The 26,289-nt window shown below is 42.8% G+C and overlaps 1 protein-coding gene across 1 annotated transcript in view; it reads left to right on the plus strand.

Moving 5' to 3' along the window:
• Window positions 1–475: 475 nt before the first annotated feature.
• Window positions 476–26,289, plus strand: part of LOC110528450 (nuclear receptor subfamily 5 group A member 2-like) — a 135,782-nt gene continuing 109,968 nt past the window's right edge. The window contains exons 1-4 of the mRNA XM_036985694.1: window positions 476–761; window positions 4,800–4,931; window positions 7,490–7,608; window positions 15,206–15,347. Of these exons, the coding sequence (XP_036841589.1) occupies window positions 695–761; window positions 4,800–4,931; window positions 7,490–7,608; window positions 15,206–15,347 (460 nt within the window). The 5' untranslated portion in view covers window positions 476–694. The remainder of the gene's footprint in view (window positions 762–4,799; window positions 4,932–7,489; window positions 7,609–15,205; window positions 15,348–26,289) is intronic.

The raw sequence follows: 26,289 nt of genomic DNA on the forward strand, positions 1-26,289 counted from the left end.
GCCCCTCTCCTCTCTCTCTCTCTCTCTCTCTCTCTCTCTCCCCTCTCTCTGTCTCTCCTCTCTCTCTCCTCTCTCTCCCTGTCTCTCCCTCGTTCTCTCTGCTACAGGTTAATCATTCCATCACAGAGCTAACCCTTATCTGTCTCTCTGTCTCTCCCTGTCTCTCCCTCGTTCTCTCTGCTACAGGTTAATCATTCCATCACAGAGCTAACCCTTATCTGTCTCTGTTTAAATTTGTAACTGGATCTTATCAACCACATGACCACCACAGGACCAATCCCGGGCCAGCATTTATGAATACTGTTGATAATTGCTTGTGTGTGTGTGTGTGTGTGTGTGTGTGTGTGTGTGTGTGTGTGTGTGTGTGTGTGTGTGTGTGTGCATGCGTGTGGTGTTGGGGGGGGGGGGGTGAAAGTGGGGAGGGATGGAGAGATAAAGAGAGAGAGAGGGCAGAAAGAGGGAGGGAAGGGGATGGGATAGTTCAACAGGCAGAGTTCACTCGACTTCAGAGCAAGTGGACAGTAACTTTTTCCTTTTCTCTTTAACTCCTGAAGTCTCAGCCCTCTTCATTGCTCTGATTGCCCCAATTACTACTCACAGAATGGAATAGGTTAAGAGATCGAGATTAAGGGTCGGTGTCGTAGAGGATCGATCAAACCAGAGCCTTGTTTTCTCTGTGGAGCTGTGGATTGGCATGTCTTCCTTCAGCCGTGACAGTGAAAGTGATCAGTGTTGCTCTACAGAGGACTTGACTGGTGCAGGTGAGTAGTGGCTGATTGTGTTGTATCATAGCTTCATGCTACGTGTCTGGTGCAGCGTGCCAGCCAGGATTCGAGAGGCCCCTCTATAGCCTACACTCTCAGAGGTAAAGGTGCCAGGAAGAACCTTTTGGGGTTCTAAAAATTACCACACAGGTAGAACATTTTCAGTTCAAAATGGTTCTTCGAGGAACCCCTGTGTAAAGGATCTTCGAGCAACCCATGTGTAAAGGGTCAAACCAGAAAGTGTATGCGATGAGAAGGGGTTTAATTGTTAATCTTTTCACTAAGATATTGTAGAGGTGACAACCAATCAGAAGATTTGAGGTGTGGCTTTCAGATTTTTGGTCACCTGTTAGAGTAAATGTCATTCCTGGTCATCATGTTCAGTTCGTACACTTCCAATTTAAATATTTTTGCATATTACACATTGTAACTTAATATGAATAATACTAACATTGCTCATCACATAGTAATAAAGTGGTAACTTTTTCAACTTTGGCATTTGCATTGACTCTTGAGGAAATCATACAACTGTCAATGTTCAACTTTAACATGTGATGACAATACAACAGACGATATGAACAGGAATGACATTTAATCTAACAGGTGGCCCCCAAAAAGGATGTATGAAAGCCACGCCCCTTCTAAGCCACGCCCCTTCTAAGCCACGCCTCCAGTCCAGGGTTCCTCCAGGATGTTATGTTGAAACATTAAAGATTCCTTTTAAGAACCCTGACAAGTAATCAAAGGTGCAAATATGAACCATTAACTAGCAAAGATGCAGGTTTCCTCAAGTCACCACTAATTCTAAGAGTGTTCATCATTTCTCTATTAGACTCGTGCACTCAGTCATGTTCCCATAAATACAAGGTTGAACTTGCAGTTTTCTCTAACCTTTTTTTGAAATGTCCATTTTTGACGTGCATTGTTGAGTAACAGCAATGGCATTTTTCATGTTATGCTTGAAGATTAGTTTAGACCAAGGATGGAGGCCCGCAGATCGATTTCTGAAAACTACACACACACACACAATTATTATTATTATTATTATTATTATTTTGAACAGAGTTAGAATAGTAGAGTACACAAGGTGCAATTTCGAAACTTGGTTGAGCAATTTTTCTCTTGTAATGTCAGTCACTGACAGTCACTCAATTAGTCCGTGACAGCTAAAAAAAAATATTTGATTGGTAAATTAGTCTAGCCAGCTATCTAAACTTGGTCCAATTACCGACAGGGGCCCCCCCATTGATTTTGCTAGTCACTCTCACTCAGATATCACATGCAAACACGTCTCTCCGTGGTAAAATGAGTAGAATTGCAGGAAATTAGCTGGAAAACTGCACATTTATTTTCCACTACGCCCCATGGCAAAATGTGTAGAAGGGGGGGGGGGCGCTAAAATGTGTTGCTGGCAACACATTTTCACTTAGGGCCTCCCCAAAAAGGCTAGGGTTGTCTCTGACTTCATGTGTGGGTGTGGTTACACAGACCTGTGAGCCACTGTGGCCCCCCCCCATGATGAGTTCAGATTTTTGTGGCCCCCACCCCCCATCAAAGTTGCCAATCCCTGGTTTAGGTTGTTGACATGTGTTGTTGTCTATGCATTGAATGTACTGTTAGGGTGCTTATACACAATTTCCTGTTTTATTTTTGTTATTATTATTATAATTTTTTACAAAAACACACAATGCAATGCTATGTTTTTACATGCATAAATAAGTCATTAGGTCAAATTTAAGGAATGACGAATATCCGGAAATAAATTGAAAATATGTTGCAAATGAGGTCACTTCAACGCGTGGTTGTCGTGCGTAACAGGTTTGAGGCCTCATCATTGATACATCTTCAGCTTGCTTTTGTTTTATGAACACTATCAGCGAAGGTATCTTTTCAATAGCGCTCAGTATTCAAAGTCAAATCAAAACAAATGTTATTGGTCACACGCATGTGTTAATGCGAGTGTAGCGAAATGCTTGTGTTCAGTTTAAAGTAAATTATTTATGGATTCCAATCGAAACATTGACATCAGTAACAGTCAAATGTATTCCGGCAATCTATTGCCAAACATTTTACAGTCAATGTGTCAGACATTTGGACGTGTTTGTAGACCAATGTGTGTGAGTGTAGGTTACAGTTTAAATGTTAACTCACTCGAAATCATTTCCGAGTTGCCTTTATGATCGGAAATGATAAAGATTAGGCTATCAGAGCATGAACATGCACGAGAAAAGCAACGAAATGCATGTTCTTTACAACGATAAAAAATATCATAATTGCAACAATTATTAGCATTGCATGTTTGATAATTTCGAAATAATTATTTAAGTGTAGTTTTGGTTATATATATATATATATATATATTTGATATAATGGATAGATTAAATCAGTTAGACCTGCGGGGTGCGTGTGTGTGAGAGTTTGCCCTCGCAAGTGCGTAAATGCGTGTGAGTGTGCGCGCGTGCTTATAGGGCCACTCTAATGTATGTCTCGAGTTGACCTTGGATGTAGCCTAACCTTTTGCTTGAAAAGGCCGCTGTGCGTCACTTTTCACCATCCTCCCCATCCGTTGCTTGACAGCTCTCAATAGGGCTCAGGTGATGACAAGAGTGAATTATGTTGTGTTCCGCTGTGTGTGTGTGTGTGTGTGTGTGTGTGTGTGTGTGTGTGTGTGTGTGTGTGTGTGTGTGTGTGTGTGTGTGTGTGTGTGTGTGTGTTTTAACACACAAACAAATCCTGATTTTCGTTTTGTTGTTCTAATTCACGTCAATTATGTTACGTGATTTGATCCGTCTTGTCCTGTAGCTTATATAATTATGTAAATATTAAGGAGAGAAATTAGATCATTTATAGAGGTAAATGTGGTATTTTAAAAACGGGCCTGGCATATTAGACGACAGCTTTGAAAAAGTTTTGCCCTAATTTGCATTTTTGTCGCAATAGTTTAGAATTAATTCATCCAGTAGCCTAAAACGAATATTTTTATTTCGTCTCAGTAAAATGGCACCTGTTTGCGCGCATAGTCCCCCCCCCACACTAATTTATCAGCTACCTACTCATGAAAAGCTTGATTAAAACTGTGCTTATAACTCATTACTAGACCTGTTGGCATAACGACATGCCTCCGTGCCTATACATATATGCCTTCCGCTCCTCTGTGTCAAAGATGGTTTCAGTTGCATCACTTTGATTTAGTCAGCCGATTTTAAAGCCCATCATTAGCAGTAAAAACAGTTGTGATTTGGACAGTGTGGATAAACGATTTAGAAATTATGTTGCCCGTCTCCGCACGCGATTGGAGCTACGGGTGTGATGTCATACCACCATGAGCCCCTGATTGGCGTTAGGAAGCGGTGTCCGTGGAGTAAACAAAGCAGCAAGGAGAGGTTTGAACTTCACATCCCACTCCATCACAGATAGACCGAATTTACCTGAAGGAGCGGCCGGCGTGAAAGTCTTTTCAAACCAGCCCGAAAGTTCCTGACAGTTCGCTAACTCCACTTTCAAGACCAGTGTCAAAGACTTGGAAAGGCCAGCGGGAGAGCAGTCAGCTGCCGAGACCTCTAGAGAGGTGTCATCATATTTTAACCCGGTTCAATCCTGGTTGTCCGGGTAGATTTGTTATTTTAATCAGAGAGAGTGAGAGAGAGAGAGAGAGAGAGAGAGACGGAGAGAGAGAGAGAGAGAGAGAGAGAGAGAGTGAGAGAGAGAGACGGAGAGAGAGAGAGAGAGAACTCGAAATCATTGTGCTCCACCCCTTAACTTCGCGGTAAAACCATGCTCGTATACTAGGGTCAACGGCATTGCTCCATATTTCAATTTACCCAAGAGCAATTTCAGAATGAATTTACATTGTTCTCGCTGTTGCAGGCTACCCATCGGGTATGTAGCCTAGACCTTCGCTGTCTGTTTAAGCAGAGCCCGCTGCATTTTGGCCATACAGTGAGCGCGCAGGATTTGAGAAGCCACTTTTCTCCGGTGTGTCTGTGTGTGTGAGTGAGTGAGTGTGAGAACCTGTGGTGTTCCTCTCCGGTCCAGGTGGTCAGCCGGACGGAGCTGAGTCTCCCGCTCAGCCCAGTGGAGCTGTCATGCTGCCCAAAGGCGACACGGAATCTCTAGGACTCGTTCGATCGCATGGAGAACAGGGACACATGCCAAGAAATATGCAAGGTAAGAAATCTAGACCGATTTAGATGCCGTATTATTAGGCAATATTGTAGACCGCGCGACCGTTGTGCGTTAACACTGGCATCGCGAAAGGTGTAATTTGTGAAATTGTGCGTAATTACGGGCGAAAGACCTGACAGTTTAGGACATAAATAGCCAAGACAAACTCGTCGTGCATCTTATTCAGTTGGCAACTTGGAATAGTTAACTTATTTGCTGATCATGCATTATATATCACTATTAAGGTAGGCTACGCTGGGACGGTCAATATATATCACTATTAAGGTAGGCTACGCTGGGACGGTCAATATGTGGCATTTGCGAATTCGCTCTACCCAAATTCTATAGGAAAGATCATTGTTGCTGTCACCGACTTTCTCAAAATAGTGCATGGTAAATGATTCCATTGTGCACTTTATGAATGAATTAAAAGCACAATATTCACTTAGTCAGATATCATTCCGTTTTATCCATTGTGTTTCATTCCTGCCATAGGCTATTATGAAATTATAGGATACGGTTGATCTACCATACAGGCCTAGCCACAGTCATCTGATGGGATTTTACTAGGCTAATGAGTAAACCATCCTAAAGCTCACCTGATGTCTAACGTTTGCTTAATATGCAAGAGCTCATGTGCCAGTTGTTGGAACCTGAAAAATGTGAATTCCCCAAATGGCATCAAGTCTAGGCCATTGTCTTTTTAAACTTCGGTTTCAGCACCATGCAGAATTATGTCAGTGATATTTGGAATAAAATATTTTCTTTCAGGTCACGTTTTTGTCAAAAGTTTATATTAAAAGGGCGACGAGTTTAGAACCTTTACTCCAGAACAGGAGGGTGCAAATCAGATATCCTACAGTTTGCGAGTAAGACATTTGGCCTACGACAAAAACAAGTTTTGATGACATAAATGTGCAATTATTGAAAAATGCCAAGTTGGGTTAAATACATTTAGCTTGGAATCATTTTTGTTAAATTTACAAATTGTAACCTATAACCCGTCGTTTTGGGGGTTCCTTCTCATAATACTGGACTAGCCTACTGCTTGTTTTAATTTCCAAAAGTTCAATGTTAGAAAATAAGATAACTATTTTCGATGAGAATTGAAGTGTTCTTTGCAAGCCTATCGAATTATTATTTCTAAATCCCCTCCACTTTGCTAATTGCACAGTTCGATTATCTTAAAAAATTAAGTTTCATATAGTGTTGATACAAATATCTTATAACTCAACCTTCAAGGCATGAATGGAATTTTCATCTATATTTTGCACGGGTAGTTTCTCTGTCTGCGTGCAAAAAAAGAAAATGCCATTTTCCAATCCATTTAAACATGGGCATAGCTTATTTTCAAATATCAAACTTTAAACTGAAAATAGTTTTGAGGCTGCATTGTTTCTCAGAGGCCCGAGATAAGATTCGATAGCTAAGTTATAGGTTACAGAAAAACTTTCTGAACTTGTCAAAAAATCTGACCGAAAGGTCTAGAGTAGGCTACTGTGTAAACTAACCCATGGGTTCAGCTCTCCTGTCATCAAAATATGAGGCCTGACATTTTCATACGGGAATTTTTCTGCTGGTGGATATGTTTGTAAGATTATTATTATAATATATATGTTTAACCTTTATTTAACTAGGCAGGTCAGTTAAGAACAAATTCGTATTTACGATGACTTTCTCAACTTATTATACAGGGCTTGTAAACGCTGGGAGATCAGAGGGTCAATGGAGAAAAATATGCTCAGCAGACACACAGGCAGAAAGACGCATTTTGAAAGTTACATTATTCTATCTGCTCTGAAATTCATTGTGATTTTTCTGTTTGATGTTTGCCCGCATTTTAAGGACAATCAATTATTTTCTTACCATTGTAAATGTCAGTTCCGCTGTTTGCTAACACTGTTATATATCCGCTTATCAATGCAATTATTTTCATCAGCATTCATGCCCGTAAAATGACTTAAGCAGGTGCTTATGGAAAGTAAATTAAACCGTATGTGTACAGAGCAGAGCAGACACGGGAAGAGTAGCTGAAGGCGATTCAATTTAAGTTCAATTTAAGAATCAGTTTTATATTTTTCTTTCACCTGTTAGCACGAAAGGTTGCACTGTAGGCTGTCTTCATTCGCCTGTGGGCGGTAACATTTACTCCTCGAATGCTTAACTCTAATATCTTACCATTTCCGGGATGAATTCACGACTTAATATCATGAATATTTATGAAGCTCAGTTTCATATGTTTGCACTGTCTGCGACTGGCGAGCAAGAGTGAATGCAGCAAAACGGGAAAATTAAGGTTATTTCCTTTTAGTACTATCAAATAACATTATTCATCCAAATAAGGAATAGTTTAGTCAAATTTCCTTTTGGATCAAAGCTTCAAAATGTTAATTTTTTTCTAAAAAATTTGATGGATTTTCAAAAAAATATTCCATAGCCTAAGGTCATTGTAAATTCAGTCAGATGTATAGTTAAAGACTGCAGTAGGCCTATATAGGAAAATAAGGTATTTCAGATCAAAGTCTTCTTCTTCGTTTTCTCATGTGTGTCGTGTGTTGCAGCCCCCCACTATAAAATGATGAACTACTCATATGATGAAGACTTGGATGAGATGTGTCCGGTGTGTGGAGACAAGGTTTCTGGATACCATTACGGGCTCCTCACATGTGAAAGCTGCAAGGTTTGTTCTTATTTTATTTTTTATTTTTTTTAAAACAACTTTTCTAACCTTTCCTCAGATTGTCCTTCCGTGCTTCTCTTGGAACCTTTATTGAAGAAAATGTGCTACGTGCAGTGATATGTAACTGATAATAACATATTGATGATTGTGGTTGAAGGATATAATGGTGGTTAGTGTGAAGTGGTTCATATTGTCTCCTGTCTGGTCTATGTACCTGCTGTTTCCATAATCAGTAAGCTATGTGTTAAAATATGAGCATATTTCAATGTACCATTGTCATATGTAAACAGTTTCGATTTGTTTATGCTAGCGTATTAGCCATAGTAAACTCCTACATTTGTTTGCAGAAGTTCCAAGTAACCTACATATAGTTAACCAAATGTTTTTTTTTGTAAAATCTCTAAATGTCTATTTGTGTGTGGTCCACATAGCCTACGCTGTAGATTTAATCCATTTTCTGACCTTAAGATGCAACACATTTACTCTGAGGATACCTTCAATAGCAACATTGCTTCATTTGAAGTGTTGTCTTCTTTAAAATGGTAGAGAGTGTGTAATTCTTTGAAATAGTTTTTTTTTTAAACTTATTTTCTTTCTTAAACTCAGCATATGGAGGTTGTCACTGGATTCCGTCTTGTTAGAGAGGCATGTTAGTAAAGTTGTAAAATGAATCCTGTCGTTTTAGCCCGAGATAACCCGTTTTTAACTCATATCCTCAGACAGCGTTCTGACCGTGGATCATTTTAAAGGTAACCTATGTGTGTACGGGTGTCTTCAACGTATGATGGCTCATTTCCCACCAGCACAGTTCTAAACGGGGATCTGTTAATCAGGAACATGTTGGAGTTGTACCGTGTAGTTATTTCAATGGAAGCTGTCTGGTTTTTTTTGGACGGGAGAAAGATTGGGGTCTTTTCTGTCCTTTCTCACCAGTCTAGCACACTGGTATCAGTCTAGCACACTGGTATCAGGCTAGCACACTGCCGTGGGTCTGAGACAGGAGGTATCAGTCTAGCACACTGCCGTGGGTCTGAGACAGGAGGTATCAGTCTAGCACACTGCCGTGGGTCTGAGACAAGAGGTATCAGGCTAGCACACTGCCCTGGGTCTGAGACAGGAGGTATCAGGCTAGCACACTGCCGTGGGTCTGAGACAGGAGGTATCAGGCTAGCACACTGCCGTGAGTCTGAGACAGGAGGTATCAGTCTAGCACAATGCCGTGGGTCTGAGACAGGAGGTATCAGTCTAGCACACTGCCGTGGGTCTGAGACAGGAGGTATCAGTCTAGCACACTGCCGTGGGTCTGAGACAGGAGGTATCAGTCTAGCACACTGCCGTGGGTCTGAGACAGGAGGTATCAGGCTAGCACACTGCCGTGGGTCTGAGACAGGAGGTATCAGTCTAGCACAATGCCGTGGGTCTGAGACAGGAGGTATCAGGCTAGCACACTGCCGTGGGTCTGAGACAGGAGGTATCAGGCTAGCACACTGCCGTGGGCCTGAGACAGGAGGTATCAGGACTCAATGTCTAAACACACAATGTAATACAGTGTTGGTCTGCTTTAAACCTGTACACACACACACACACACACACACACACACACACACACACACACACACACACACACACATACACACACAGGCAAGCAAGCAGGATGCGCACACACATAAACACACATAAACACACATACACACAGATACACACAGATACATACAGATAGACAAACACAGACTTGTATTCTAAGTCCACATGAAACCACACTGTACCTGCATGTTAAAACCAACATAAAGGTCGACAGAACCATAAATGGTCATGGTTTCCTCGCTGGCGATTTGGAGGCTCCAAATCTTTGTTTGTCACACACTTTGTAAACAACAGGTGTAGACTAACAGTGACATGTTGACAAAGGCTCACTCTAGGGATCTCTGTGTTTAAAAAAAAACATTAACTTCGTCATTCAGTTTAACCCAGACACACAAACACACACACGCACACACATACACGATCACTGACTTGAAAGAGTGCAATACATTTAAATGGAAAGACCATTTATTGAGTAGAATGTTTATCCAGTGGGTCAGTAGAATGTATATCCAGTGGGTCAGTAGAATCTATATCCAGTGGGTCAGTAGACTGTATATCCAGTAGGTCTGTAGACTGTGTTTCCAGTGGGTCAGTAGAATCTATATCCAGTGGGTCAGTAGTCTGTATATCCGGTAGGTCAGTAGACTGTGTTTCCAGTGGGTCAGTAGACTGTATATCCAGTGGGTCAGTAGACTGTATATCCAGTGGGTCAGTAGTCTGTATATCCGGTAGGTCAGTAGACTGTGTTTCCAGTGGGTCAGTAGACTGTATATCCAGTGGGTCAGTAGAATGTATATCCAGTGGGTCAGTAGAATGTATATCCAGTGGGTCAGTAGAATGTATATCCAGTAGGTCAGTAGAATGTATATCCAGTGGGTCAGTAGAATGTATATCCAGTGGGTCAGTAGTCTGTATATCCAGTGGGTCAGTAGAATGTATTACCAGTAGGTCATTAGACTGTATATCCAGTGGGTCAGTAGACTGTATATCCAGTGGGTCAGTAGAATGTATATCCAGTAGGTCAATAGACTGTGTTTCCAGTGGGTCAGTAGACTGTATATCCAGTGGGTCAGTAGAATGTATATCCAGCGGGTCAGTAGTCTGTATATCCAGTGGGTCAGTAGAATCTATATCCAGTAGGTCAATAGACTGTGTTTCCAGTGGGTCAGTAGAATGTGTATCCAGTGGGTCAGTAGAATGTATATCCAGTGGGTCAGTAGAATGTATATCCAGTGGGTCAGTAGTCTGTATATCCAGTGGGTCAGTAGAATGTATATCCAGTGGGTCAGTAGAATGTATATCCAGTGGGTCAGTAGTCTGTATATCCAGTGGGTCAGTAGACTGTATATCCAGTGGGTCAGTAGAATGTTTATCCAGTGGGTCAGTAGAATGTATATCCAGTGGGTCAGTAGAATGTGTATCCAGTGGGTCAGTAGAATGTATATCCAGTGGGTCAGTAGAATGTTTATCCAGTGGGTCAGTAGAATGTATATCCAGTGGGTCAGTAGAATGTATATCCAGTGGGCCAGTAGAATGTATATCCAGTGGGTCAGTAGAATGTATATCCAGTGGGTCAGTAGAATGTGTATCCAGTGGGTCAGTAGAATGTTTATCCAGTGGGCCAGTAGAATGTATATCCAGTGGGCCAGTAGAATGTATATCCAGTGGGTCAGTAGAATGTATATCCAGTGGGTCAGTAGAATGTGTATCCAGTGGGTCAGTAGAATGTATATCCAGTGGGCCAGTAGAATGTATATCCAGTGGGTCAGTAGAATGTATATCCAGTGGGTCAGTAGTCTGTATATCCAGTGGGTCAGTAGAATGTATATCCAGTGGGTCAGTAGACTGTATATCCAGTGGGTCAGTAGACTGTATATCCAATGGGTGAGTAGAAATTATATCCAGTAGGTCAGTATAATGTTTATCCAGTGGGTCAGTAGTCTGTATATCCAGTAGGTCTGTAGACTGTGTTTCCAGTGGGTCAGTAGAATGTATATCCAGTGGGTCAGTAGTCTGTATATCCGGTAGGTCAGTAGACTGTGTTTCCAGTGGGTCAGTAGACTGTATATCCAGTGGGTCAGTAGAATGTATATCCAGTGGGTCAGTAGAATGTATATCCAGTGGGTCAGTAGAATCTATATCCAGTGGGTCAGTAGAATGTATATCCAGTGGGTCAGTAGAATGTATATCCAGTGGGTCAGTAGAATGTATATCCAGTGGGTCAGTAGACTGTATATCCAGTGGGTCAGTAGACTGTATATTGAGTGGGTCAGTAGAATGTATATCCAGTAGGTCAGTAGACTGTATATCCAGTGGGTCAGTAGTCTGTATATCCAGTGGGTGAGTAGAAATTATATCCAGTAGGTCAGTATAATGTTTATCCAGTGGGTCAGTAGTCTGTATATCCAGTAGGTCTGTAGACTGTGTTTCCAGTGGGTCAGTAGAATGTATATCCAGTGGGTCAGTAGTCTGTATATCCGGTAGGTCAGTAGACTGTGTTTCCAGTGGGTCAGTAGACTGTATATCCAGTGGGTCAGTAGAATGTATATCCAGTGGGTCAGTAGAATGTATATCCAGTGGGTCAGTAGTCTGTATATCCAGTGGGTGAGTAGACTGTATATCCAGTGGGTCAGTAGACTGTATATCCAGTGGGTCAGTAGACTGTGTTTCCAGTGGGTCAGTAGACTGTATATCCAGTGGGTCAGTAGACTGTATATCCAGTGGGTCAGTAGACTGTATATCCAGTGGGTCAGTAGACTGTATATCCAGTGGGTCAGTAGACTGTATATCCAGTGTGTCTATTCTAGTGTGGTTATAGGCTGGATCAAGCAACGCAGGTTGCACATTGTTTTTGAGTTTGGTGAAATATTGATTGTTTTACTTTTAAATGGGCAGGTTTAAGGCATTTCTCCTGACTTGTGTGGATCGGGAATTTTTTATTTTTTATTTAACCTTTATTTAACCAGGTAGGCTAGTTGAGAACAAGTTCTCATTTACACCTGCGACCTGGCCAAGAATAAAGCAAAGCAGTTCGACACATACAACAACACAGAGTTACACATGGAATAAACAAACATACAGTCAATAATACAGTAGAAAAGTCTATATACAGTGTGAGCAAATGAGGTAAGGCAATAAATAGGACATGGTGGCGAAGTAATTACAATATACCAATTAAACACTGAATCAGAATCATAAAACACGGGACGAGATGTTAAAAACTGTCCATTGTGCCAATAGATGGTATGCACTCGCATGAGATTTGCCGTGATGTTGATAGAGTGGCATTGGAGGTTTATTTCTTAGACTGGGTTAAGATGTCAATTTTGGGACACATCCTCAGTAGTGTGCCTTCAAATCAGTGGGTGTTTCGGTCTTTAATCACTAAACACCCTCATCAAAGGTGGCCAGCTAAAGGGTGATCAAGCCTTAGCTTGTGTCCCATGCCCAATTAAGATGTCCCACGGGACTATGCAAGGCAGGGGCGTCCTCTTCCCTGAGCCAGTCCTACAGCTGACCGCATACCTCATATGCCCTCCTCAAGTTGGAGGGATCTGAATTGGGTTCTCAGGTGGGGGTGGGGGGTCATGAAGTTATAGCCCAGCAAGGGTCCTTCCGTTTGATCCAGATCCACTGGCTGCCTCTTTCAGCTGCTTGAGAAACTGCTCTGACGGTCTGCCGGAGAGCCTGTCCAAGGATTCCAAGTTCTTTCAGCAACCTGATGGTGGAAGAAGCCACGAATCCTCTGCATCCCACTTCAACTGGCCAGACTTTTGCATTCCAGCCACGCTGAGTTGCGTCTGTTGCCAACTCTGTGTAACGCAGTTTCTTACGCTCGTAGACCTCTTCAACAGAGTTTTCCCACGGGACTGTGAGCTCTATGATGTACACAGCCTTTCGTGAAGGGGACCAGAGTGCCATGTCTGGCCTAAGGTTGGTAGAAGCAATCTCAGGTGGAAAAATGAGTTGCTGGCCGATATCGACAACAATCTTCCAGTCCCGGGCCATGGCTAGGTGTCCAGTTTCTGGCTTCGTAGGAGGATGCTTGGGCCTTTTCTGTCCCTCCCGGATTAATGTTGTTGTTTTGACGGGATTGCTTGTTTTTGGAGGTAATGAATTGGTTGCACTCCTCTTGGTCTCAAGTGCTGCAGTCAGGCTCTTGAGGACCTGATTGTGCCTCCAGGTGTAGCGGCCTTGTGAGAGGCTGGTCTTGCAACCAGAGTCGCTGGAGCTGGGCAGAGGGGGCATGTTGGGTCCTCGCCATACCATTGATTGAGTGATTGATGTGCAGAAGATGAATGTGCAAGTAGAGATACTGGTGTGCAAAGGAGCAAGATAAATAAATAAATACAATATGGGGATGAGGTAGTTGGATGGGCTATTTACAGATGGGCTATGTACAGGTGTAGTGGTCTGTCAGCTGCTGGTGCTTAAAGGTAGTGAGGGAGATATAAGTCTCCGGCTTCAGGGATTTTTGTAGTTCGTTCCAGTCATTGGCAGCAGAAGGAAAGGTGGCCAAAGGAGGAATTGGCTTTGGGGGTGACTAGTGAGATATACCTACTTGAGCACGTGCCATGGGTGGGTGCTGCTATGGTGACAAGTGGTCTGAGATAAGACGGGGCTTTACCTAGCAGAGACTTGTAGATGACCTGTAGCCAGTGGGTTTGGCGGCGAGTATGAAGCGAGGGCGAGCCAACGAGAGCGTACAGGTCGCAATGGTGGGTAGTATATGGGGCTTTGGTGACATAAAACAGATGGCACTGTGTTAGACTGCATCAAATACGCTAATACCTTTTCCACGTGAGATTTTTCCTGCTACTGTAACGGATGTGAAACGGCTAGCTTGTTAGCAGTGGTGCGCGCTAAATAGCGTTTCAATCGGCGACGTCACTTGCTCTGAGACCTTGAAGTAGTGGTTCCCCTTGCTCTGCAAGGGCCGTGGCTTTTTGTGGAGCGATGGGTAACGATGCTTCGTGGGTGACTGTTAATGTGTGCAGAGGGTCCCTGGTTCGTGCCCGGGTATGGGCGAGGGGACGGTCTAAAGTTATACTGTTACACTACTTCTGAACATTTATTCAACGGCACAGTTACAACCAAGTGAACTATAAATGATTGGATTTGTTATTCTCTTATTCTCATATTGTTTTATAACTAAGATAGAAGAAGTTGTTCAGGTACATTCTGAAGTCTTCATAGCACCACCGTAAGTGTAAATATCCATGTAGTGCTTGTGGTATTGTCTGGCTGGAATTGCAACAGGATACTTCATGAAAATATTGTTCACATTTTGATGTTATTAATAGTATTTTATATTGTTGTTTAAACTAATAATTAGAACAGATGTTTATTCTGTACTTTTCATCAAACATTAATTAAAATATAAGTAACATGACAATTGTTGTATTCATGCATCTGTCTGAACATTTACCCAAAGCACATATTCATAAATAGTAAAAATCATTGTTTATTTGTGAGTAAATATTTTTGGCATTAACAATTCAAAGCAATTAGTGGAAGTTATTTTGATAATCTCATAGCAAGAATTATAATGTTTTATAACAAAGTAGTGTATCCGATATTTGTTTTTGTTAGGGTTTTAAGTTTTACATATTGAAATCAGAATTTTCATTATTCATTTAGTTCATTCAGCACCATTTACATATGAGGAACTGTAAAGCCTAATTTTCTGGTCATTTGTCGATGATGAACAGGAGATGGTGTCAAGAAATGTTCTGTGTGTGTGTGTGTGTGTGTGTGTGTGTGTGTGTGTGTGTGTGTGTGTATGTGTGTCTGTGTCTGTGTGTCTGTGTGTCTGTGTCTGTGTCTGTGTGTGTGTGTGTGTGTGTGTGTGTGTGTGTGTGTGTGTGTGTGTGTGTGTATGTGTGTGTGTGTGTGTGTGTGTGTGTGCGTGTGTATGTGTGTGAGAGCTTGCACGCTCAAGCATGTGTTTGTGAATCGGGCAGTTACAAACGCCGGGGTCATACGTGTTGACAATGTTAATTCTTCTCCGCAGGGTTTCTTCAAGCGCACGGTTCAGAATAACAAACGGTACACATGCATAGAGAACCAGACATGTGCCATCGACAAGACACAAAGAAAACGCTGCCCTTATTGCCGCTTTCAGAAGTGCCTCACTGTTGGCATGAAGCTGGAAGGTAAGGACACCTCTTATTAATGAGGTTATAAGACAACAAGAAGGTCCTAGTATAGGACAACTGTGTTATGGTCGGGGTTTGACTTAATGTTGGTGCATGACAGTCCTGGGTTCAAATGGTATTCTTTTTCTCTTTCAAAAAGGGGTTATTGGACTTTTGGGACTACTCTATTGGTTCCATTGTGCACTGCGAGTTCAGTCACACCCAGCTAAAGCTGTTGAAAGTAAATTAAATATATTTTAGCCCAGAGACTGGTGCATACAGTACATAGGGGTCAGTAGATTCTCCCATAACAAATCAGATCAAACGAGTCGGGAATATGTGACCGACCGCCTCGATTCAATCTTATGTAGCAACACTTGAAAAAAATTCAGAGTTACAAAATTGTACGTCATACACAGCATTTGAGGAACAATGCGAAAGTAATTATAATTTAAAGTTGTAGCCCCACTTTTGGAATGTTTTGGTACACCTACTGGAGAGCTCTTCTTTGTCTACACCCATTCAGCATCGTTCACACCCTCTTAAGCTTTAGCCCCACCCATTCAGCATCGTTCACACCCTCTTAAGCTTTAGCCCCGCCCATTCAGCATCGTTCACACCCTCTTAAGCTTTAGCCCCGCCCAATTCAGCATCTTTCACACCCTCTTAAGCTGTAGCCCCGCCCGTCTCTTTAAGGATTCACATTTGAGGCCATGTGCTAAACAGAGTGAGTAAAGATTTTTAAAACTGAAAGTGGTAAAACTAGTAGCCTACTATAAGTCTATATCCTAATGTGACTTTGGTGCAGGTCATGTTGTTCTTCACATTACCGTCTCCGATAAACACTATCAAATAATAATAATAATAATAATAATAATCAACCTTTATTTTGTCAGATGTCAATGGTACAGTGAAAGGGTTACTGTATTTGCATAGTAGCAAAACTCAATATAAAAAAAAGAACAAAACTTATCAATGCCAGTAGAGAAATAACAAAATAACATACAGTATGTACAAGAACAATATCAATAACAATAGCAGTGATACTGGTGGTAGATGAGGTAGTTCTATGAATTATATGCATACAATCAAGGGAAAGTGGATGAGCAACAGGATATTTTTTATTTAGTAGCTGCAACGTATGGTGTGTGTGTGTGTGTGTGTATGTGTGTATATGTGTGTGTGTGTGTGTGTATGTGTGTGTGTGTGTGTGTCTGTCTGTCTGTCTGTCTGTCTGTCTGTCTGTCTGTCTGTCTGTCTGTCTGTCTGTCTGTCTGTCTGTCTGTCTGTCTGTCTGTCTGTGTTTGTGGGTTAGGAGAAAGTCATACGAATGTGCATAGAGGCACTGCAGATAGTCTGAATGACTGGGAACTCGCCCCACCATGATGAACTGGTCCATCCACGCAAGGGAATGTATAGTCAGAGAGCATGTTTCTGTCCTGCCCTTGACTTTGGTGCAGGGCATGTCATGTCCATTCCCTCTTTGTGACAAAACTCCCTGATCTTCTCAAAAAGATAAGTTTGTCTAGCTGTGTCCAGTCCAGGTGGTGCTTGTAAAGGCAGACCATCTATGGGAGGAAGGACGTCAGCGTTGCGCAGCAGCAGCTGAAACCTGGTCCCGACTGAGTCTGAATGCTCTTTGGTGACAACAACACCAGGCTCAAGAGCATCGAAGCTGTAAAACAGGAACATAGACCCCCAAAAAAAGAAAAAAAAAATAGAAAAAGAAATGAAGACATTACAACCGTGCATAACATTAATTCACCTCCCAAGTTTAGATAAGAAGAATAGCCTCATACAATGTAATGAAAATGATATTCGCCTGAAGTGTGGGTACTGCTGGAACTGTGGCAGAGGCCTGAATTGTGGGTACTGCTGGAACTGTGGCAGAGGCCTGAATTGTGGGTACTGCTGGATCTGTGGCAGAGGCCTGAATTGTGGGTACTGCTGGAACTGTGGCAGAGGCCTGAAGTATGGGTACTGCTGGATCTGTGACAGAGGCCTGAAGTACGGAGTCAAGTTGTTGTTTGCCTGTCATAGCGTTCCACCAGCATCGTATCATCCTCCAGTCTCCTTCTATGACTGGTGGAGGAGAGTCAGGTGTGTTCTACTGCTGCTGAAAATACACATTCCAGATACAAATATTTTTGCATTATTATACAATAGATGGCCGTAATCACCGTCAAACACACCTGGCTAACTTGATGGGTCATGTAATCATCTGGCGAAGTGGAGTCTTTTGTTTAGACATGTAGCTAGCTAGCTAGACAATTAAATGTAATCCCAACCCATAGTACAAGCAATACAAACAGATTCTCATAGCCATCTAAAGCTAACTAACTAGGTTCAATGTAAGTTAGATACTATAGCTAATATTAGGCTATAACTAGCATTAGAAATGGCTTTCTGAGATAATATTACTACACAGATCATACTAGTAACGTTAGCAAGCTTGCTAACTCTTTTGTTTAGACATGTAGCTAGCTAGCTAGATAAAGAATGAACCATAATCCCAATCTATAGAGTACTAGCAATACACCCGATTGTCATAGCTAGCTAAAGCTAACCAAATAGGTTTAATGTTAGCTAGTTAGCTAGCTACTATTAAGCTATAGCTAGCAATGCAAATGGTTTTCTTAGATAATATTGCTACACAGAAAATGGAAGAATGCTTCATGGTAGACTGCAACCCATTTCATATAATAATAACATCCTGTGTCATTTCCATTTAGTTTGTACATCTTGTTTGGCCCGTTGTGTCAATGCACTGTGGTTCACACTGACCATGTACAATGCCATAAGAATCATCAGATATTTCTCCCTCTCTATCACGGATGCCATGGAGGCCCTTAGTTTGAAGATGTAATCCGGAGACAGGTGTTTTATACAACAGCCTTCTGTGTTCTCTTTTCAACTCCCTCTGAATTTGCAATCAAACGCCAGAATTGTATACATCTCCTTATCATACTCTGCTTCCACCGGGCATTCCACTGCTTTTAAAACTACGTCAACTTCTTCCATGACCACAACACTGTTGATTGACGATTCTTCCCAATCCGAAGACTCCGAAGACTCTACAATGTCTGGTTCAATTAAAATGTTTTGACCGAAATCAAGGATTTTGTCATCATATGATAAATGTTCAGAGTCCGCATGGCAAGATCGTTCTCCAGAAAGTAGTCCATCACAACTTTTTTTCCGCTGACCTTTGACCTTAGCGCCTGATGTAATTGAGAGCAGTAGCAACACATTTGCAGTTTTCCATGGCTAACGTTATATCTTTAAAAAAAAACATGTAGTAGAAAGGATTATCTACACATAATGAGCAGCTAATTTTAAAGACAGAAGATGCTACATGGCAGACCAATCCTAAACTCATCTCTCGGCATGTCCAACCAATCATGGCTAAGCGGGAAGGTTCCTGACTTTTTCCGTGTCTAAACCAATTAGGCTAAAAATTTAACAACTGTATTTGTATTTACAGATGGTATACAAGTTTGTTATTAAGGCACATGAAAGTTCACATGTTCCAAAAGGTATTTCTGACTAAAAAAAACGAATTTTGATAAAAAAAAATGAAACGTACAAATGCCTTTCGTGTGAAGTAGTGACGTGCGACATGTGCCTAGTTTCCTGAAACGAGTCACACATAGCTTGGGCACCAACATAAAGGTAAAGATGTGGAAATTGTCCGGGTCATTATCTTTTGTGTTTTGTAAGAGTTACTTGTAACGCAACGGCCCTATTCAAACAAAACTGTTATCTTGGAGTTTTGGGGCAAAGGAAAAACAAACACGTTTGAATTGGTATCAATTCTGGTTTTTAAATGTTTCTAAAGGCTTCTACTGTTGTTGTATAGACTAAATTGTGTTAGAAGTTTCTCTAAACCACAGACAGAGGATCAGGTTCTCCTACTCCCTTTACCAGTTTAGAATTAGGAGGATGGACAGGTTAGGATTAGGGGGATGGACAGGTTAGGATTAGGGGGATGGACAGGTTAGGATTAGGGTGATGGACAGGTTAGGATTAGGGGGATGGACAGGTTAGGATTAGGGGGATGGACAGGTTAGGATTAGGGGGAGGGACAGGTTAGGATTAGGGGGAGGGACAGGTTAGGATTAGGGGGATGGACAGGTTAGGGTTAAGGGGATGGACAGGTTAGGATTAGGGGGAGGGACAGGTTAGGGTTAAGGGGATGGACAGGTTAGGGTTAAGGGGATGGACAGGTTAGGATTAGGGGGATGGACAGGTTAGGGTTAAGGGGATGGACAGGTTAGGATTAGGGGGAGGGACAGGTTAGGGTTAAGGGGATGGACAGGTTAGGATTAGGGGGAGGGACAGGTTAGGGTTAAGGGGATGGACAGGTTAGGATTAGGGGGATGGACAAAATAGGATTAGGAGGAGGGACAGGTTAAAGATTAGGGGGATGGACAGGTTAGGATTAGGGGGATGGACAGGTTAGGATTAGGGGGAGGGACAGGTTAAAGATTAGGGGGATGGACAAATGCTGTATCTGACCCTGTATCAGTGATTAGGGCCAAATCACACCTAAGATAGCACTTCTTTTTTTGTGTGTGTGTGTGTCTTTTTCCTCTTAACCCACAGGAGTGTGGTTTTAATTACTATTAACCTTTCTGATCTCCCCATCCCGGATCCGGGATCGTGAATACAGACTCAAGCTCATTACCATAACGCAACGTTAACTATTCATGAAAATCGCAAATGAAATTAAATAAATATGCTAGCTCTCAAGCTTAGCCTTTTGTTAACAACACTGTCATCTCAGATTTTCAAAATATGCTTCTCAACCATTGCAAAACAAGCATTTGTGTAACAGTACTGATGGCTAACGTAGCATTTAGCATTAGCATTCAGCTGGCAACATTTACACAAAAAAACAGAAAAGCATTCAAATAAAATCATTTACCTTTGAAGAACTTCAGATGTTTTCAATGAGGAGACTCTCAGATAGCAAATGTTCAGTTTTTCCTGAAAGATTATTTGTTTAGGACAAATCGCTCCGTTTTCTGCGTCACGTTTAGCTATGAAAAAACCCCTGTATCCAGGATTGTGTAAATCTATCAGCAAGCTCATTAGCATAACACAACGTTAACTATTCATGAAAATCGCAAATGAAATGAAATAAATATGCCATCTCTCAAGCTTAGCCTTTTGTAAACAACACTGTCATCTCAGATTTTCAAAATATGCTTCTCAACCATAGGAAAACAATCATTTGTGTAAAAGTAGCTAGCTAGCGTTAGCATTTAGCGTTAGCATTTAGCGTTAGCATTTAGCGTTAGCATTTAGCGTTAGCATTTAGCGTTAGCATTTAGCGTTAGCATTAGCGTTAGCATCCAGCACGCAACATTTCAACAAAAACATAAAAGCCTTCAAATAAAATAATTTACCTTTGAAGAACTTCTGATGTTTTCAATGAGGATACTCTCAGTTAGATAGCAGATGCTCAGTTTTTCCAAAAAGATTCTTTGTGTATTAGAAATAGCTCCGTTTTATACATCACATTTGGCTACCAAAAAAACCCCGAAAATTCAGTCCTCAAAACGCGAACTTTTTTCCAAATTAACTCCATAATATCGACTGAAAACATGGCAAACGTTGTTTAGAATCAATCATCAAGGTGTTTTTCACATATCTCTTCATTGATACATCGTTCTTGGACACATGGTTTCTCCCCTGAATCAAATGGTAAAGTAAAAGCAGCTGGCAATTGCGCACCGAATTCCACGCAGGACACCAGGCGGACACTTGGAAAATGTAGTCTCTTATGGTCAATCTTCCAATGATATGCCTACAAATACGTCACAATGCTGCTAAGACCTTGGGCGAACGACAGAAAGTGTAGGCTCATTCCTTGCGCAATCACAGCCATATAAGGAGACAATGGAAAACAGAGCTTCAGAAATTCTGCTAATTCCTGGTTGATGCATCATCTTGGTTTCGCCTGTAGAATGAGTTCTGGGGCACTTACAGACAAAATCTTTGCAGATTCTGAAACTTCAGAGTGTTTTCTTTCCAAAACTGTCAAGAATATGAGCATCTTTTCGTGACAAAATATCGTGCTTAAAACGGGAACGTTTTTTATCCAAAAATGAAATAGCGCCCCTAGAGATCTAACAGGTTAATTGTGAATGGCCAGAGGGCAGAATCTCTTCGCCTGTCATTTTACAGCTTTACTACGGCGTGATGTGTTTTCATATGCCAGCAGCTGGGCGGAGGGGCCCTGCAGCACTCTGTCTACTCCAGCCCAGGGGCAGAGCCAGGCAGGCAGGGAGGGAGACAGACAGACAGACAGACAGACAGACAGACAGACAGACAGACAGACAGACAGACAGACAGACAGACAGACAGACAGACAGACAGACAGACAGACAGACAGGAAGGCAGGCAGGCAGACAGACAGACAGACAGACAGACAGACAGACAGACAGACAGACAGACAGACAGACAGACAGACAGGGAGACAGACAGACAGACAGCCAGGCAGACAGCCAGCCAGGCAGACAGCCAGACAGGGAGACAGGCAGACAGCCAGGGAGGCAGGCAGGCAGACAGGCAGACAGCCAGGGAGGCAGGGTGAAGTGTTGCCACATCCTGTAAAGATCACCGAGGTAGAATCCTGCTCTCCCAGACACAGCTTTCCAGTAAAACACATACATATATTATAGATGTATTCACACGGTTCAATTCAGTCCTTCATTTTGGGATTTAAAAAAGTATTAAAATGCAGTTGTCTATTTTTAATTGTTTAATATTGACTCACTTTGAAAACAACCCATGTGGCATCGATATGAGTCAGAAACTATTGTTCTAGTGTCAGAATTCAGTCTAAATAGGATCATTTTGGTCATAAAGTCTCGTCTAAAAACGGAGTTTGAAACATCTGTGCATCACAACGGTTAAATGAAGGTTGGGTTTTCATTTGACAATGTCCACTTGCCCACTAGCATGGGATGGAACAGCTCCAGTGATTGCCCTCTAACCAATAGTATAGACAGTGAGACAGACCTGCCCAGCATCTCTGACTTTGTTTCCACAAGACAACACATCACACATTTTTTTTAACATAAGAAATACTACATCAAACACCTTAGTTAGATAGTCAAATTACACAACTGAAACATCCTCGGCAAATACCTCAAAATTAATTACAGATTTTTTTAGTTAACTTAAATTCATTTTGGGGATTTTGAGGAAGTGAAATAGGCTTCACCAAGTCGACATCCAGTACAATGTTTGACAGCCAGTGATATCGGCCTTATGAGGTCAGCTTCATGAGTTCAGCTTCATGAGGTCAGCTTCATGAGATCAGCATTGTGAGTTCGCCATTATGAGGTCAGCTTCATGAGGTCAGCTTTATGAGGTCATCATTGTGAGTTCGCCATTATGAGGTCAGCTTTACGAGTTCAGCATTGTGAAGTCAGCTTTAAGAGGTCAGCTTCATGAGGTCAGCATTATGATGTCAGCTTTATGAGGTCAGCTTTATGAGGTAAGCTTCATGAGGTCAGCTTCATGAGTTCAGCTTCATGAGGTCAGCTTCATGAGATCAGCATTGTGAGGTCAGCTTTATGAGGTCATCATTGTGAGTTCGCCATTATGAGGTCAGCTTCATGAGGTCAGCTTTATGAGGTCATCATTGTGAGTTCGCCATTATGAGGTCAGCTTTACGAGTTCAGCATTGTGAAGTCAGCTTTAAGAGGTCAGCTTCATGAGGTCAGCATTATGATGTCAGCTTTATGAGGTCAGCTTTATGAGGTAAGCTTTATGAGGTCATCCTTATGAGGTCAGCTTTATGAGGTCATCATTATGACGGACAGTATCATGAGTTTGACATTCAGTTACACACACACACACACACACACACAAACACACACACACACACACACACACACACACACACACACACACACACACACACACACACACACACACACACAGAGAGATTGGGGCGGCAGGTAGCCTAGTGTTTAGAGGGTTGGGCCAGTAACCAAAATATTGATAGATTGAATCCCTGAGCCGACAAGGTACAACTCTGTCTTTCTGCCCCTGAACAGGCAGTTAACCCACTGTTCCTAGGCCGTCATTGTAAATAAGAATTTGTTCTTTAACTGACTTGCCTAGTTAAATAAAGGGGGGAAAAAATCTATCATGGAGGGAAAGGAGTTTCAAGTATTTTGCCGCCCTAGTATTTTATTTTGCTCTGTATCGATGCCCTGACAGATGGTTTACCTTTGGCCTAAATGCCCTGTCGTGTCTATGGCATCATTAAAAGTGAAGACTGATATTTTATCAAATCAATTCTCTGTAATTATTATTACGTGACTAAACTAATCATGTAAATGTAATTAACTAGGAAGTCGGGGCACCGCGGAAAATCTTCAGATTACAAAGTTATAATTTTCCGAATATAACTCTTCTGATATTTTAATACCTCACGTCAGTCTCTTTCCAAACGTTGTAAATTGTTGGTTATCTGGACGAACCCAGCTTTTACTATGAATCATCCATACACCATTTGGCTTAATCATTTATTTACTAAGTAACTAAATAATCACAGAAATGCGTAAACAAATAAACAGTAGATATATGTTACTAACAAGGATAGGGAACATTCCCTAGTGGGCTAAGCCGATATGACGGCTTGGTGGACAAAGGGTGTGGACTGGGAAGGGGGTGTGGACAAAGGGAAGGGGGTGTGGACTGGGAAGGGGGTGTGGACAAAGGGAAGTGGGTGTGGACTGGGAAGGGGGTGTGGATAAAGGGCAGTAGGTGTGGACTGAGAAAGAGTGGGAAAGACAAAAGGGGTCACTACACACAATTGATAATTATATTAATTGAAATGCTAATCCTTTGCACATGAACGCTCACTCATTTGGGAATAATTGCAATCAATATATTTTTACACCCATGTGTCGTTGTGATCTTCTCTGTTGGAATCGTCAGTCTGTCTGCTGGAGAGACAGTTCATTTGAGTCTCTCTCTCTCTCTCTCTCTCTCTCTCTTTTTCTGTTTCTTTCGTGGCTAGAAGGGATACTTCACAGTACAATTCAAAAATGTTCTCATAGGTTAGATGTTTCGGTGGTTGTCGGTATTCTCCTCCTAGTTTTACATCATTTTTAGCTGCAGACTAGTAATTAGTATCTAAGATTTGCTCTTCTTATTTGCTCGGGGGAGGCAGTTAGCCTAGTGGTTAGAGTGTTGAACTAGTAACTGCAAGGTTGCAACAGTAGAACCTGGTAAACTGTCTGTTCCAGTTACCAACAGTAGAACCTGGTAAACTGTCCCAGTTCTATACTCCAGTCCCAGTCCCAGTCCTATACCCCAGTCCCAGTCCTATACCCCAGTCCCAGTCCCAGTCCTATACCCCAGTCCCAGTCCTATACCCCAGCCCCAGTCCCAGTCCTATACCCCAGTCCCAGTCCTATACCACAGCCCCAGTCCCAGTCCTATACCCCAGCCCCAGTCCTAAACCCCAGTCCCAGTCCTATACCCCAGTCCCAGTCCCAGTCCTATACCCCAGTCCTATACCCCAGTCCCAGTCCTATACCCCAGCCCCAGTCCTATACCCCAGTCCTATACCCCAGTCCCAGTCCTATACTCCTGTCCCAGTCCTATACTCCAGTCTCAGTCCCAGTCCCTGTCCTATACCCCAGCCCCAGTCCTATACCCCAGTCCCAGTCCTATAGCCCAGTCCAAGTCCTATACTCCAGTGCCAGTCCCAGTCCTATACCCCAGTCCCAGTCCTATACCCCAGTCCTATACCCCAGTCCCAGTCCTATACTCCAGTCCCAGTCCCAGTCCTATAACCCAGCCCCAGTCTTATACCCCATTCCTATACCCCAGTCCCAGTCCTATACTCCAGTCCCAGTCCCAGTCCTATAACCCAGCCCTAGTCTTATACTCCAGCCCCAGTCCCAGTCCTATATCCCAGTCCTATACCCCAGCCCCAGTCCTATACTCCAGTCCCAGTCCCAGTCCTATAACCCAGCCCCAGTCTTATACCCCATTCCTATACCCCAGTCCCAGTCCTATACCCCAGCCCCAGTCCTATACCCCAGTCCCAGTCCTATACCCCATTCCTATACCCCAGTCCCAGTCCTATACTCCAGTCCCAGTCCCAGTCCTATAACCCAGCCCTAGTCTTATACTCCAGCCCCAGTCCCAGTCCTATATCCCAGTCCTATACCCCAGTCCCAGTCCTATACCCCAGTCCCAGTCCTATACTCCAGTCCCAGTCCTATACTCCAGTCCCAGTCCTATACCACAGTCCCAGTCCTATACCCCAGCCCCAGTCCCAGTCCTATACCCCAGCCCCAGTCCTATACCCCAGTCCTATACACCAGTCCCTGTCCTATACCCCAGTCCTATACCCCAGTCCTATACCCCAGTCCCAGTCCTATACTCCAGTCCCAGTCCCAGTGCTATACTCCAGTCCCAGTCCCAGTCCTATACTCCTGTCCCAGTCCTATACTCCAGTCCCAGTCCCAGTCCCAGTCCTATACCCCAGTCCCAGTCCTATACTCCAGTCCCAGTCCCAGTCCTATACTCCAGCCCCAGTCCCAGTCCTATACACCAGTCCCAGTCCTATACCCCAGCCCCAGTCCTATACCCCAGTCCCAGTCCCAGTCCTATACCCCAGTCCCAGTCCTATACCCCAGTCCTATACCCCAGTCCCAGTCCTATACCCCAGTCCCAGTCCTATACCCCAGTCCTATACCCTAGTCCCAGTCCTATACCCCAGTCCCAGTCCCAGTCCTATACCCCAGTCCCAGTCATATACTCCAGTCCCAGTCCTAGTCCTATACCCCAGTCCCAGTCCCAGTCCTATACCCCAGTTCCAGTCATATACTCCAGTCCCAGTCCCAGTCCTATACCCCAGTCCCAGTCCTATACCCCAGTCCCAGTCCTATACTCCAGTCCCAGTCCTATACCGCAGTCC

This window comes from Oncorhynchus mykiss, chromosome 1, assembly GCF_013265735.2.
Source record: "Oncorhynchus mykiss isolate Arlee chromosome 1, USDA_OmykA_1.1, whole genome shotgun sequence".
In the NCBI taxonomy this organism is placed as follows: Eukaryota; Metazoa; Chordata; class Actinopteri; order Salmoniformes; family Salmonidae; genus Oncorhynchus; species Oncorhynchus mykiss.